The following is a 16,243-nucleotide window of genomic DNA, read 5'->3' as shown; positions in this document are numbered from 1 at the left end:
TATCATAGGGATATTATTGTAATCGCCATGTGTGTTTCTCAACAAGTAAAAACTTTGGTCCGCATGTTGGGGAACACACCAAGTGTCCACATTGCAATGCAATTTTGGCGGTGGAAGTATGCTGCGAATATGCGTGGAAACGTCAAAATCAGGCTAATCAGGGCGCAGGCGTTAGGCTTGTCTGAAACGTTGTCTATTTCTCTCTCCCTTGAACTCGGCATCCTTCAAAGAGATGCTCACAATCCTTTTGAGCAGTTGTCGGAGCAATCCTGTCGTACGGCGAAGGCAAACTGAAAGGAAAGCAACATTCTCATTCACGAGCACAAGCTGCTGAAATCCTAAGCGCAGACAATTCAGTTTCGTTTTCGCGTAACGGACGGAACGTTGAAATATTGCGTCTCGTCCTCTCAGTTGTACTAATGTAGTGCCACTGCATACAATAGGGCACTTGGAAGATACTACAAAACGCATGACAGTGTGTGTATACAAGGATAAATGGTTACGATTGTGTATAAGTAACAAAATATTGCGAGCATACCATGTAAACCATGCAACCATTATTTTCGTAAACTACTGCACAAATGGTTTTTAAAACTTTGTGAATCGCATTCTGAAGATATTTCAATGCTAGTAGCAACTTTATTCTTAAACAGTGTTTTGGTATCTCCAGAATCCTGGCCTTTTAGAACAGACTTTAAACAGGTGCGTATGCAGTTATTAACTAGTAAAATCCTAGCAACCCCACCCAACGGGTACGAATTTGTCTGTATAGGTTTTCCAATTGCGTACAAAAGTTCTTCTGCATGTATGCATATGTTTGCTTCAACTACCTATGTCGAATTAGCCGAGAGGATGGTTTAGACATAATGCATTGCTACGCATTCTTCACAGCCACACCCTAAAATGAGAATGCTTTTATTGACAGCGTAAAGTAACATAACAATAGCAAACCAAAACGATAAAAATGCTCGACGCACAAGAATAAAGACGTTTATGACTTTAAGTTACAGAATTTGTTTTATCTAATGTGAAAATAAATCCAAAAGATCTTCCTACGTTCTAAGCTTCTTAAAGCCCTTATCTCTTCATCGGTGAACTGAGATGGCGTGCTTTTAACAAATTATTAACTTTATATCAACTGCAGGTTTCAGCTAAAGGTGTCTTCTCAGTAGCATCCGATTTTGTAGTTTTGCGCGAATTGTATAAAAGATGACCACTGAAACCTATTCTGATTTGACATATGAGCGAGGGAAGGTGTCAAAGCGGTCGTTGCGGCCAAAACTACTAAAATTGACAGATGTGACAATACCGCACCGTAGTCGAAAAAAAAACAAAGTTAAGGTGAACAATTCAAATTTGTGCAAAACCATCACAGAGTTCAACTATTTCATACCTTATTTGTTTTCAGACTAAAGACAGATCTGCTACAACAGTTCGCGAAAGGATCTACGATGATCCAGCCTACACCGAGGATATAAGTCACTTGGCGAACCCCATGCGCCGCAGTAGCGTTTCCGGGAAACCGTTACTAGAGCACAGGGCGCGAATCGATACAGGCGGACAGCCCTCTTCCAGTAGCCTGGTGGCAAAAAACCATCTGACCAAGGAGCTGCATCAATATGTGACAGGGAAGCAGGGCAAGATCAAGGTACAGCACACTACCACTGCAGCTTCCGGAAGCGCCGCCATAAGCTTAAATTATGGATGCGATTCGAGCAGCACCGACAATGAGCAGTTGGAGCCAATGAAAGGCGGCATGACAAGCCGGGTGCGCAGCCTTGAGCGAAATTTGGCAGCCACAGCATCAGAAAGAGTGGAAAAAAAAGGAACGCAGAAGCGCAACTCGAAGCAGAAGCGGAACCTAAGCCTTGACAACAGTCGCCATCTACCCCCAGGTCACCTGCAGAGGGAAGTGGGAGCTGCGAGTAAGCACGGTCACGACGCTGATATCCGAACTCGCAAGGAACGCAATCGGAAACTCTATAGCGAGGGCGCCCAGGAAGTTGCCCCAACCGAAGTAAATGATCTAGATGACGTATACTCCGTCCGCAGCTCCGCTCAAGACTCCGCCGTCACAGTACCTGCAGTCTCGGCCTCCGACGCAGCAAAGGTTGCCATTGGCAAACGTTTTCTGCGCGGCGAAATTGGAATTAAAAGCTTCAATTACTATCTGCTCAAGGAGGGTATAAAGAGCTCAAAAAAACTAGTAGACAAACATCGAAACCCGACTGGTAGTGAGGAATCGCCCATCAAGGCTGAGAAGCGACATTCCCGCAGCGAAGAGAACATCTACGAGGAGATTTTCTTTAAGGAAACCGCCAGCACGATCAACTTATCGGCCACAGGCGCAACCACCGGCTTAGCTATGTCCGTCGCCTCGGCACAAACTGACAAAGGTTTTCACAACCATCAACCAAAAAAAGGTGGCGCTCAGCCACATCGAATAAGCGCAACCAGTGATGGAAACGGAAGCGCCACTGACGCTTTTGGAGACTGCAAAATCTGTATGGAACAGTGCAGCAAAGACAACTGTGAGTACTGCTTGGCACACCTTGGACCAGTGGCAGGTGGAAAGTTAAAGGCGCCACAGTCACAGCAGGAGCACTACATAAGCCAGGGACCCCAGCAAGAGAACTCTGTGGACCCGCGGACATCGTCTAATGGTGGTCCCGGGGTCGGCTTGCCGGCCGCCCATATTTTGGAGTTCCAGTCGTACAACCCCAATAATCCCGGCGTGTATAAAATTGAGACGACCCCAGTGGCTATAACAGGCGACTATAACCCGATACTCCAGTTCCAGCAGTCGTCAGCCACAACGTCCACCTCAGCTACCACCACTCCCAGTGAGCACCAGCAACTGCAACAACAGATTTATGGTGGCTACTACCTTCCGCATCCGCACCAGCGGCCATATCAACCGCCCATTGTTGGAAATCCAATGCCGAGTCACTATGCTGTGGGTGGCAGTCTGCTCTTGGCCCAGGTTGCCGGAACCGCGCATGGATCTGCCACGCCTCCCCGCCGAGCCCAACAGCAGCACTACATCGTGGGGTTTCAGAGTGGAGGAGGGTCGGTGGCAGGTGCGGCTTCTCTGCAGCGGTTAAACACGAAGTCCTCCTCCTCCAGCGACTCGCTGCCGTATCACAAGTACAATACCATGGCACGACTGGAGGCAAACGTGTTTGCAGAACCGGCTACTGGAGACCTCTACTATGCCGTCAGTGGGACGCAGCCGCTGCACCCGCTCATGTATTCCGCTAACCGACCCATTGGAGGATCCCAGACACTGGTGGACTCCTACGACCCCCAAATATATAAGAGCGACTCTAAGGCCTCTATTCTTAGCGAGTTCTCCCTTCGAAGCAGCGACAACTCCCAGCGCTACGCCCGACATCCTAATCGGCGGCATGGCGGGCGCGTCAGTGATTCTAGTCTCTTTTCGGTGTACTCGAACTCTGGCCAGAGGCGGTACTTTGGGAGCTCAGAGAGCAGGTTCGGATTTGATTGTAGGCGCTGTAGCCTGGACGGGGTTATCGGAATGGGCTCTGTGTCTGGAGTGCCCGTGACAGCTCCCGATAAGTGCAGCTATTCTGACAACTGCCGGTACGAGTGTCGAAACTGCGATTGTTCGTCAAATTACTTTAGCTCAGACTTTGACGATGTGTACGGGTCCATAGCGCGGGGTGGTAGCAGCGGTATACCGCGAAAGACTGCAGCAGGAACACTGCCTTCAAGTGCCCAAGATGAGTCCATAGAGCTCCGCCTAGAAACCGCACCCCCAGCATCAATGGAGCAGCAGCAATGCGCACCTCCGCTAGACTTAAAACAAAATAAGTACGCCCAGGATTTTTTCAAACATGTGAACGACGTGAAACGCAGCATTTACCAGTCTGAAATGCAAAGAAACAATAGCTTGGAATCTGCACGGCGGGGTCCAAGAGCTGGTAGCAACATAAACAGCAATCCCAAAGCTAGTCCCAAACGGGCCGTTTCCCAGGAACCCAGACCAGAGCCCGTAGTAACTACGCTTCCATTAAGCAGGGGGCGTTCGGCCACAGGGCCGAAGCCCACGCCGGCACCAAGAACCAGTCTGCAGGTTCAGAATCCACTACCAGATAGTTCCGTCTCAAGTAAGTGAAATCTTTAGGTCATAACGCTTTTTAAAGCATAATAGATGTATTTTCTTAAAGGAGATCCTACGCCGAGCAAGCGGAAAAGTCAACCGACTGCCCGGAGAGATTACCCTTCTTTGGACCGACTCGTAGCGTCTTCTACAGGAACTATTCCCAAAAAACACCACAGGACCACGGCAGAGACGGGCATACAAAACCAAAAGCTTACTCAAAAGGCGGATGCTGAAAAAAGTTTCAAAGTTGAAGAACAATTGCCGTTACCTGTGGCCAAACGACACCACCGTACAAGTGGATCAAAAGCACATCAAAACATACCCGGTCCGAGTATTCGACGAAAAGACATTCCGGTCCCTCCTCCACCCTCTCCAGCTACTTACTCCGACCTACAGGAGCTGAAAGCCAATATGGAGGGTCTTCAGGACGATACGAAGTCGCGAAGCTTAGAAGGCGAAACTGTTCATCTAACTTCAGCAGAAAAGTCGAATCAAACTCGAAAAGAAGTCCCTGGCGGTCTATCTGATAAGATAGGGGAACTCTTAACTTGTGCGCCAGATGGAAGTGCAGCGGAGACAGACGACAACGAAGTATTTTATGATGCACGCAGTGAGGACTCTGGCGGGGGTATCTTGCCCTTGGAGGCCGCAGGTGTATCAAAAAAGGTGAGTTTTGGACTTTTGTTCCTTTTAGCGTTGTTACTATTGAAAAGTAAAATACATTTATATAAACCCAATCTTTGGCAGTCAAGATCATTGGCTATAGATTTGATCCCTGTGTTGAGTTAGGATCTTTAGTGTGTTGCATCGCATCAAACATTTTAATAAATGTACAAGATGGAAAGCAATTTCGTTTTTCCTAAAACACCATTTTGAAAAGCCGTAGTAAATAGAACTCAAAGAGTTGCTGACTTCACACCTTTAGCATATCTTCAAGGTATCAATATAATAGAGGACAAATGGACTTCAATATGCGGCTTTTGGATATTGCAACATTATTCCTCGTCTTTCTGGTTCATAATCTGTTAGGTATTTTTTAAAATGAAACAGATTTGATGTGATGAAATGGTCAATATTTTTGGCTCCCTTCACATTTACAAATAGAGAAGCCGGTTAGATTAGTCATAGTTGAATTGGGTCCATTGAAGATGAAAATGCATCGAGTGAAAATGAAGATGAATAAGATTTTAATTAATTGATATTTTTACAGAGTCCGTCCCACACGGCGACATCCACACAGGCACTGGGGGACATCATTGCTAACGAGAATCGCAAGGCCGCAATTGACACCAAAGTAGAGCATTTGGCCGAGGATGTCGATTCCCCGCCCCCAGCTGCCCCTGCGCCAGAGGTGCGGGAGACGTCCGCCATCGCGGACATACCGGAAGGAAATGCCATCTGTAATGGCAGCGACGAAGCTGAGGCCCCGAATGGGGGCGTCAGGAGCCCGGCTGGAGTGGAGAACCAACTGGACTCGGCCACACGCCCCCGTCCCCGCCCTCGTCAATCGTCGCCCCAACTGCCGCCCGAGTCCACGGACACTGTGGAGGCAAACGGCGAAAAGCCAACCAAAACAAAACACGATAAAAAAGCTCCAGCAGACTCAGGTGCCCCCATGCAACATGTTGTTCCGACATGTTCGAAGGAGAATCGCTCCAAGTGGGGATCCAACGCTCCAAATGTTGCTCGGGAAATCTCAACAACCACCAATGGCAACACCAGCGCCAGCAACAGCGTAGTCGAGCTGGAGCTTAGTTGCAAGACGGGCAACACGGATAACGCAACGCTAGCGGTAGCGCACAGGTACGCGACTCGAGGTCTGGGCCCCAGCCTATGAGGATTAGCTAAAGTACAAGTAACTTGAACTTTATTGTGGCAAGAGGTGGAAACTCATGTGTAAACATTAGTGCAAGGCAAACACTTGTTGTTGGTGGGTGCTGCCAAAATGGCCAGATTTCTTGTCCAGTGTATGTGACATGTACCTCGTGATCCCCAACTCAAAGAGGCCTCGGTCCAAAAGTCAAACATGAAGTGAACTTAAAGTATAAAGTGCCATTTACCCATGGTTTGATTTGAAAGTGCGTTAATTAGGCTATTAAGGCTGTTTGCATTCCGCGAGAGGGCAATCATATGCGCAGCAGCTCCTGAGAGTACTGCTTTGCGCCACATTTGGTATTACCTTGTGTTAGCCTCCCCCTTGAAACTTAATTTTTAATACATCAAAGGTAAATCGAGAAGCTGTGCCAGCTGCTCCCCCGATTGCAATATCCACCGAATAATCATTTGTGTGCCTTCGATTGTCCAGTGAAAATGACCACTATCGCGAAACTTGTGTATTTTTTGGCGTGCCAACCAAACAATTACCTAGGAGCCCTAAAAAAATTGTACTGCGGAAAGTGCTTTAAGAGCGTCTGTTCAAGGACCGATTGTGCGGTTCAAAACAGCCGCTAGGCTGAAGTACTAAAATACATTATATCCTTCCGTATGGATGGATTCTGTGAATAATCGAATAGCGCAACTTTAAGAACTAAAGCTTTAAGACAATGCGCAATTCACATGCTGGTGGAATCGAATTAACTTCATTATCAAAAGGACAATAAGTAGATGAATATATTTCTGGACGACAGAATATTAATAATACCTGCAGGCGATGTAAGTTAATGCGCACCTTGCGCCTTAACACCTGTTTGTGAATAACCGGGGGCACTGTGGATAGGTATTAATGCATTTAAGAGCCACCTATTTTACAAGTTCTATATAATATTCCATCCTATCTGATCATGTGATTAATTACTGCGTTCGAGCACATATTACATTTACTAGATTGGTTTAATAAGCCTTCCTATAATAGCACGGCTTCCTTTTCCCTTACTTCTATAAAAATTCGGCAATCAATAATTTTTGAAAAATCATTGCCTTCTGGTACTAGCCAACGTTTATTCAGGGCTCTAAATACGAGACCGGCCTACATAAATTAATTTTGTCATTTGTTTCCCTTTTATTGTGTTGGTTCTTCAACCATTTGCACATCTTCTTATTTGTGCACACCCGCACAATCGCACTTTTTTGAATTGTTTGTAGCTGGAAAATGGGGAAAATAATAATTTTATGTCATCCTGATATTGCAGCCTCTTGTGTGAGTTACAATACATTTGTTAAGTACTCAACGTATTTTTCACGTGCGATTTTGTCATACAAATACTTTTTATACCGAGTCAGCACCCCATTCACTCGTTCACAGCCCGTGTTTTGGGTAAAGTTCCAATCATACGGATGGCTTTAAGCGTTGCTAATTGAAAACAAGTTAAACTTGCAATGCAATACAAGAAAGGTAATGGAAGAAAACCAGGGCCAACGACAAATCAGAAACCGCCGGGCTCATATTGCTACACATCGGGCCAGTGTTTTGCAAAATTGGGGACGACCTTCAAAACCTTCAGGCCGAAAATAAAAAAGTTTGTTGGCATTTTGCAATTGAACTGCTGCAAATTGCATGCAGCCTACCCATTCGATAATTATGAGACCGATCATTATGAACAAGTGGCTGGCAAATATGGTATAGAAAATGTGAAACTCGTTTCCTATGGCCGCAACTTCATTTGGTCATTGGCTTTTAGTCAATGCCGCTGCAGCTTAGCCAACGTTACCACATCTTAAAGCGTCGAAGAAGCTGCTTCTGAGCTAGTAAAATTGCTAGTTGGCTCTGGACGCAGTCGAAAGTGCAAGTTGACTAACAGGTATGCGAGATAATGCAATCGATTTACTAGTACCCGTCCTCGGCTCGTCCTGCTCTGCTCTGCTGAAGACAAGTGCGGCCTAACATGATTCAAAACCAGTTTTATGATGCATGCCGCATATGCAAGCTCGCTGTTTTGTGTTTTATTTACGATATCCCAACCGGCAATCATTGCCCCTCAGACAGCGAGTTTTGTTAAAGAAATGCGCAAACAATTTTTAGTGAAAACTTTCGGTCTCTTCGAGAATTACAAAAAGCAAAGGCGGCTTGATTAATAGTGGTATAGGGTACCATTAGAGAGCTTTCTTCTAATGGTGTTTCACTTGATAAGAAAATATAACAAAAATCCCGTGTTTATTCTGGAAGCTTGTTAGTCGTAATTGAGTTCATTCATTTAACTTTCACTAAAAAACACATTGCCGCGCTTTTAATTAAGCTTAAATCGCCAAGCTAAAAGGGTTCAGTTGTCTTTGAAAACAGAATTAAACTTTCGGTCTACAGTAGCCTGTAGTAAATGCATTCGAGACATAGATCAAACCATTAGGAGAAATTATTATAAAAAGTTTGATTAGTTTGGATCACGATATAATGAAAGCGTGGTCGTTAAACTAATTGCAAATTAAAGACACTCAGACATGCCTCTATGCATATTAAATTGCAAAATTAAGAGGGTACCATGGTGAAATGAGAGCCAAAAGCTAGCAGAAATAAAAACTCGTCCCGGAACATGTGTTTATCTATGTGTGCGGAGATATAATTAGTGGCACATCGCGGGCACTCTATGAGCGTAAGTGCCCCCACTTCCTGTTTATTCGAATGCATGCAATGTCCTTTTACTTTTTATATTGGTAATTTCTTGAAACGCTATTTAAACGTTGTGAACTCGTTTATTAAAGGCGAAGCCTGAATCTAAAAGGCTTGATTCTGACAGATCTAGTTTTCTAGTGGAAAATTTGAAAAGTTTTTTGAAAACTCCGCTGGGACATGCAAGTTGATTATGGTTTATAAATATATGTTCGTGGGCTGCCACGCACTGAAACACTTGATAACATTACCTAATAATGGGGTTCGCAAGGTAGACTTTTGAGTACTCACATCTAATGGGAATTTATATTACATGTTTACTTTTTCAATACTTAAACCACACGAGTATATAGTTTAAAATTTAAGGTAATTTACTCAAATATGCCTCGACAATAATCAAGGGCTCCATGAAGATATAATATATTTTATTGTCGGTCAAATATACGTGGGTTTTCATTCGAAGATAGACGGACATCGGTTGGTATCTAACCAAAGATTTCATTTCAAGATTAAACAGAAGAACGCAATTCTTTAACAACTCTTTCGATTCAGCTTGGTTCACATTCGAGAAATACCAACGCTTCCAAATTTGAACTAGGCGTTATAACGCCCACGCAATCGAAAAACTTGACAGACTAAGGCAACGAACCGAAGTTTTTAATGTTTTTTGTGGGCTGTTGACCGTTTTGGTATGACAAGTTTTTAAGTGATTATATTCGTATCCCAAAATTGGAGCGTTGGGGCTAAACCGTTTTCTATGGATCTGCTTTCTGAGCCTCTCGAGTTTTGCGCATCTCCGCCCTAGTGTATTCTGGCCTATAAGGCATCTAAGCCACTTATAAATTCTAACAACATCAAAGATACATGCGTTGTCATTGCTAGCCAACCATAAAAGAGGGTGTGAAATGCCGGCGAAAGCTGTCAGAGCTTGAGGGATACACTTATTGGCACAAGTCTCATATACAGTGTCCCTTCCGGAAATGCCCGTCTAAAGTCGTTTCTGGAGAAAAGCCTGTGCCACATCCCGATTTATAAGGGCCACGCTAGATAGATACATAAAACGTGTGACGTATAGGGATGCAGGCTGTCGCTTGTTGTTCTAATCTGAGAACTGTCACTGACGCTTACCATACATATGGTGGACAGACTAGTCACCCTAATTTGAAGTCAAGCTGTGCAGCTCATCGTCAACGTATGACACCCACCATGCACCTTGCAATCGTTGCACACGTCTTGTAAATGCGCTATGAATTGGTATTTACATATGTGCGTGTTCTCCGATTGTGATTTTCCAACTGGTTTGGCAACATTTTCTCCCACTTATTGTTTAGTTCAGGGTCAAGTATAGAAAACTTTAGATAGCCTTTCGGTGTATCTGGACCACTGCGTACGACTAAGCCCTGAGTTACCAAAATATGGGCGGTTGTATGTGTATTCTTTGGCATTGCCTGTGCCTCCAGCTCTGGGAAAGTGTCAGTACGTGGCTTAATTTCCACCATCCTCGCCCTGCGCAACGCTTCGTTGTCAGCCACCAGCAGTGGCAGCAACAAGGCAAAGCACTTACAGCTGGTGAAACGGCACAAGACTGCAGTGCCAGCGTTTACTGCTGCATCGGTATCGTTGCAGATGTCAACGAGTTCAGGCGAGTGCTGAACCATGTTCCCGGACATTGAACCGTTGTTCGAGCACCGCCACTCGGCCCGGCTCGTTTGTCCTAGCCATTAGGTCTGTTAGGCTACGGTTACTATGCAGGGCATTAGCGCTCGATAAGGGTTCTAAGTCAATCCACTTTTATCACTTGGATACCTATTGCTACCCAACAGTTTTGTGAAATTAATAGACCTTTACGCGCACCTTTCTTACAGCAATCAGACGCCCGTTGTACCTGCATGTGCGACAGCCACGGTGAATCCAACGCACTCAAGAGCACTGACACGTCAGGACTACGCCTGCCTCGACTCCAGCGAGGCGCAATCGGACGACAGTCACCTGACACGCGATTCCATTACCCGTGAGTCCCAGAACGATGAGCTCTCCTCCTCGACACTCGAGAAACTAGACGTTAGCACTCTACCGCTGCCCGCTCTCCCCAAGCGTCGTCGTACCCGATCTCGCACTAGTCCCTCAAAGCATCGACAGCAGCAGCGCCATGAAGTTGTCGAAGATGGCAGTGCGGTTGATGAATCGTCTGCAGCAGCAGTCCAAAATCCTCTCAAGCCCCGACAGCGAGCGGACACTCCAGAGTCAAAAAAACCAGAAATAAGCGCGCCAAATAGCAACGCAGCTGGCCAGCAGCAGAAGCAACCACATCCCCAACAGCAGCAGACACACCTCTCCGCCTTTCAACAGTACGTCGCCAAGCGACGAGAGAGTCTCGAGGCATCCAATCGCTGCTTCAACGAGAAGCTGGAGGCCCGCAGAATGCACTACCACATAGGGGGCAGCGGTGCCAATGGAAACGCTGCCGCCTCCCATTTGACGTCTGGTTCCAACGGAGTGCCCACGTATCTTTTCGGAGAACACTTTCACGGGGTATCCGGATCTGGGCGAAAGTCGCCCGCTACCAACAAGGAGGAAATATTCCTGAACAAGTCCGGCTGGGTACAGGTCAACACGAAACGTGGGAGTAGCAAGGATGACACCACCAGTAGCTGTCGCCGACTCAGTTATGGCCAACAAAATGGCGGATCGGTCTTTCCAGACAACGGTCGCGGACGAATTGCGGCAAGGGCTATTCCTCCGGACCATGGACGTCGCTCAGACCTGGCGCGGCAGTCTTTCATTCAGCAGCATCAGCAGCAGCAAGCCAATATCAGCATGACCGAGCCCAAGTTTATCGGCTCCAAGGTAGAAGAGCTAATTCAGAGAAACGAAGCGCGGCTAAGTGGCTACTCCTCACGGGACCCTGCCCTCCGTCCGGGATACCGGATTATCGATCCCCAACTGGCGAACATCCTCAACGAAAGGCCAGGCTTCTTGCCAGTTAAGAGCCCCAACGATCTGGACTCGCCCATCACTCCAATTCTGTCGCCGCCACCCGCTTTCCAGGACAATAGCCGAATTGCACGGCATCCGGACCGCCGCAAGCCAGTTCGCCAACAGGGTCCTTTGCCTGTGCCGGCCCAGTTGGGCACTTCGCACCACAACAACGGTCCCGCTAAGGGCATGGTATTCTCCCGGAGTTTCGAATACGACAACCGCCGACCCACGCCCACCGATAACTACGTAGAGACCTTTTCCCGCAGCTTTGATGGAAACCTGTCAGAACGGCCGCTGAACCTGGCCGTACTAGCGGGCCAGCGGGAAAGGTCACCTAACTTCAGCACTCTGACCGGCAACTCACCTAACTACCTAACGAAGCGGGAAAGCGGCGGTGGCAGCAGTGGCTCCCTTCGAAGCCGCGACAACTCTCCTAAGTATCTGCATCCGCAGACGACAACGGCCTATTTGAATGCCGCTGTCAAGGAGGCGCCTCCTGTCTACAGTTTAGCCGCCGGCAGTCAAGCCAAGTACTCTCCGCGCTCCCGACACGAACGAACTGCTGAGCGTTCCAAGAGCCATGGCTTTGGACGTTCTCGAAAATCCCAGTTCAGCCGCGTAGGCAGTGCCGGACCTCTGGCAGTACATCCAAACACTCAAAATATGGGAGTGTCGCGCTTCAGAAGCTTTGATACGTCCAAGAGTCAACGCCTCAATTCCTGCGACAGTGGCGCGAGATCTGGTCAGTAGAAAGCATTTTAACTGCAAATAAGTAATTTTGCCTTCTCAATGTTAGAAAGTAAGATATACTTATGGAGAGAAATCTTTTGGGAATCCTTTCGCGGAGTCCTAGGTGGAACTCACATTAATAACACTTTATTTGACAGATCTTTCCAATGATGAGCTGGACAACGAAGATGGCGGTCTAAGCGAGTTTCTCTCTGCCGGCAGTCAGAAGTTCCCCAAAGTCGGAACGAGCAGCGTCAGCATCTCCCCATTCAAGATACAACGCCAACGGTCCCTTACACCAGATCGGAACGATTCCCATAGCTCTTCTAGCAGTCTGCGGAAGCAAAGATCGCTGACCCCCGAATCCAGGTCCTTGACTCCCGAGGAGCGACGAAAGAAGGGGTCTCAAATCTCTTTAAGCGGTTCCCGGCAGAACTCCAGCTCCAGGAGCAATACGTTAGAGGTTCGCCAGCGGCACGAGGAAAAGACGCAACCCAACATATCGCGAAGCTCCTCCAGCTCCAGTTACAGTGGTGGTGACTCTCACGAGCCAAAGCCCCCCAGTGCCAGCACCAGCTCGACTGTAATTGCCTCGACCGCCGTTGCCGGAAGTGGCTCCACCAGTCACCGACGTGCAATGGCCGTTAAGCAGGCGGAGCAGGAGCACCGGATCCGACGTTCGAGGTGGGTAAATATATTTGTTTAACTCAAACAAAAGTTATTCTGGGAATGGGACAGAGAATATGGAATATTATCGCTATCATCCAATCTCTTTTAAATAACATTTTGTGATAGTTCCTTTGAAAAGCATTGAGATATTTGAAAGCCATTTAATTCCAAATTCTGACATCTTCATTAATCTCAAAATCAACGTAGGCTTAATTTGTTTCATATTACTTTCTCATTGCAAGTGTTGTGGGTTTTTTTTCTGTGTTCTGAAATGATGTTCCCAAGAGACTTCAAGCCTATCGCTTTTCTTACAGATCGTTGCAACTTACTGAGCGCTCTCCGAATCGAACGCACAAATCGATCGTTAACGTTGGTCCTGTGACGTCGCAGCAGCAGGCGGCAGGAACTTCCTTCCAGCAGTCCCGCTTGGCAAGCGGATCCGTCTTCCCACCCTCCATTCGAGCCTCTCCAGCCGCAGCAAAGATCCGTGTCAACCCGACTACGTTGCCAAGCAACTCGGTGAGAGGTCGACAAAACGAGGCAGACAAGGCGCGTTCCTTCGACTTCGACTACAACAACTACAACCGCGGTGCAGGGGCAAAGGGAACAGCACGGAACGCTCACACAAGTGGGAGCGGAGGAGACAGTGGAAGCAACCAGAATCTGCGGGTTGAGAGGGAGTCCCGATCCCTTGACGACGACTTTCGCGAAGCTGTGCTCAACAACAACAACAGCAGCAACGGAAGCGTAAGCGGGTTACGTTTCCTACAGCCTGCCGCCGATTCCGGAATCGTTTCCATGGCCTCCACGTCCTCATCCCGCCTACGAAAGTCCAATTCCCCCGTTAACGCATCTAGCATGGAAGCGTCACGGTCTCCTCAGTCATCGGGATCCTCGTCTAACAATCTCCACCAGCCAACAAGACAATCTGGTAGCCCTCAGAGCTATGGGACGCGTCTTTGCGACCACGAGCTAACTTACGAAATGATGCGAAAATCGCCGATCATGAACTTTCGCCGAGGAGACAGCGGTGATTATGAGCTGCCCGCAATGCTGCGAAATAGGGAAACCATAAACTCTGGGGGCAACAGCGAGCTAAACTTTATGAGCAACGAAACGCGTATCTACGAGCACCCGACAACAGTGCTGAAGCCACAGCGCTCCCTCCGCCAAAGTCCGGGGTCACGGGACGACCTTAACCTTGAGGTTGCTGTCGGAGTGGGTGGCGACTATATTTACAGGCAGCAGGCCACCCAGCCGCGGAGCAGCAGGTACTAAATCATCTATTCAGCTGACGCATTCAGCATTCTAAGTAACAGCGAGAAAGCCTGCTAGCTGTATATAAATATATTCCTCGAAATTAAGACGATATCGAAGGCCTCGACTTAAACTAAATTTAATAACGCCTAAGGCACTAACACGACCAGAGAAAGCACCCGTGCGAATGTGTGTTTAAGAGACTGCTTATGCATACTTACTAATCTATGTACTAACCGAATTTATGAACTGTGCGGTGGTAGCAGCCTTACTCCTTACATTATCTTTTCATGGTTGGCAACATCTGTACAAAAATACACCTACTAACATAAATCAAAACTAAAATGCATATTAGATATCAATGTACCAACTACAAATGCTCTACATCAGAGATTTAAAGCATTGAGCTCCTCTCATTAAGAAAGAGTTTTGGGTGAACTACCACATAAATCCTTTGTGCGTAGGGTTTTGTATGTATCTCGTGTTGTTTTATAGTAGTAATGCAGAGTACCCAACAACGGCAACCACCAAAAGCTGCAGCAAAACTCTGGATACCTGCGACTATTGGCCTCGCTGCGCTGCCTGTCAGAAAAAGAGTGGTCCTGAAGAAACCAAGAAGGGCCAGTCCGTGTCCGGCGTTCCCTTATTTGAGCAGGAGCATTTGAAGCCCCACGTCACCTCAGTGACCGTTAACGAAGACACCAGAGTCCTAGGCCCAAAGCACCAAGGGATAAAAAAATCCAATCCATCGTGGACCTTCTTGTGTAGCGGTATTGCCAGCATTTGCCAACCCTTCGAGCAGTTCGAAAACCAGGAGAATGCGTCCCAAGTGGCGGCAGAGGAGGAAATCGTGCTCAGGTGAGTTTTGTCTTGCAACTTCTAGAGGGATAGGTTGGAACCAAGTTATGGTGCCCCTGCTAAAAGCTTTAACTGGCCAAGCCATTAGCGATTGACAAGTCCTCTCTCTCTTAGAGCAGGGCTTTTAGGTACCATTAGACGTGATAGATAACAATGAAAATGAGTGGTGACAGCGAAATGAGATTGGATACTGTCAATAATGGATAATAGTCATCAATATGATATTTTTTCCTTTTCAGGAAGGTTGTAAGCGACCAGTGCCACAGGATGGGACGCAGTCGGTCTTTGTCAAGTCTGATGCTTCGGAGACCTCAACTTGCGGGGTGAGACTTCTTTTTGTAATTTATTTTTGGATATTTCAATTAGCGCTTAGGGCTTTTGCTAAACTCAGAAGTTGCCTTTTGTTCCCAATACCGTCACTGTTCACTAACCTTAAATAGATCGATGTTCAATTAACTTCCTTATATTAACACCTTACGAGCGGTGCCCAAGGGACCAAATGCCAGGTAGGTGGCAGGCTATGCAATTCTCAATTGTGCTTTTATCGGACAAACTGCGAGCAGCAGCGCAAATATGCCTAGTACAAAAGGACCAACAGAAGTCTCCGCTTCATCTTTATGGTCGAACAAATAAACAGCCGGTTGTGCCCATGTCGTGCTGCTGAGTTCAGCGACCTACTGTTCGACTATACTATAGACACAGATTTGAACGTCGTTCTTGGTCGGCCCTTCCTTACCCACAGCTCCCTACCATCGTCCCCTCGCCAACTCTCGACCTGCGTCCTTTTACTTAGTCCATAAATAAGCAATGATGGTGTCTGTAAGGGAGCGTGAGTTCGCCCCCGCGGCATACAGCGATGGCAAATTAAAGTCGGCGCAGTATTGACAGAGATGGCTTTTGTCACGGAATTTTTGCAAATTAGTCTCTTTTTAAGAGCCGACTGTCCAGTAAAACATATTTTAAAAGTTGATTTATATAAAAAGCGACATGCAAGTTGCAAGTATGTGTCGAAAAATTATTATTTTAGGTCTATTTAGTATTAATGTTGTACATTTGGGGAATTGTTTTTCATACTTTTAAGCACA

At 46.9% G+C, this 16,243-nt stretch overlaps 1 protein-coding gene across 3 annotated transcripts in view; it reads left to right on the top strand.

Moving 5' to 3' along the window:
• Window positions 1-350: 350 nt before the first annotated feature.
• The window catches only part of RhoGEF3 (Rho guanine nucleotide exchange factor 3), a 32,285-nt gene continuing 16,392 nt past the window's right edge, over window positions 351-16,243 (top strand). Inside the window, exons 1-9 of one of the 3 annotated variants that reach the window (XM_065864668.2) lie at window positions 1,195-1,341; window positions 1,409-4,130; window positions 4,191-4,792; window positions 5,337-5,929; window positions 10,532-12,387; window positions 12,533-13,058; window positions 13,358-14,314; window positions 14,799-15,158; window positions 15,398-15,481. In XM_065864668.2, coding sequence (XP_065720740.2) covers window positions 1,210-1,341; window positions 1,409-4,130; window positions 4,191-4,792; window positions 5,337-5,929; window positions 10,532-12,387; window positions 12,533-13,058; window positions 13,358-14,314; window positions 14,799-15,158; window positions 15,398-15,481 — 7,832 coding nt within the window. In that variant the 5' untranslated portion in view covers window positions 1,195-1,209. Of the gene's footprint in view, window positions 703-1,144; window positions 1,342-1,408; window positions 4,131-4,190; window positions 4,793-5,336; window positions 5,930-10,531; window positions 12,388-12,532; window positions 13,059-13,357; window positions 14,770-14,795; window positions 15,159-15,397; window positions 15,482-16,243 lie in introns of those variants that run through there. The other 2 variants (XM_017078512.4, XM_065864669.2) reach the window with 2 other exon arrangements.

The sequence above is a fragment of the Drosophila suzukii genome, chromosome 3 (assembly GCF_043229965.1).
Source record: "Drosophila suzukii chromosome 3, CBGP_Dsuzu_IsoJpt1.0, whole genome shotgun sequence".
In the NCBI taxonomy this organism is placed as follows: Eukaryota; Metazoa; Arthropoda; class Insecta; order Diptera; family Drosophilidae; genus Drosophila; species Drosophila suzukii.
The sequence above is the reverse complement of the archived record's forward strand: the minus strand, read 5'-3'. Positions and strand labels throughout refer to the sequence as shown.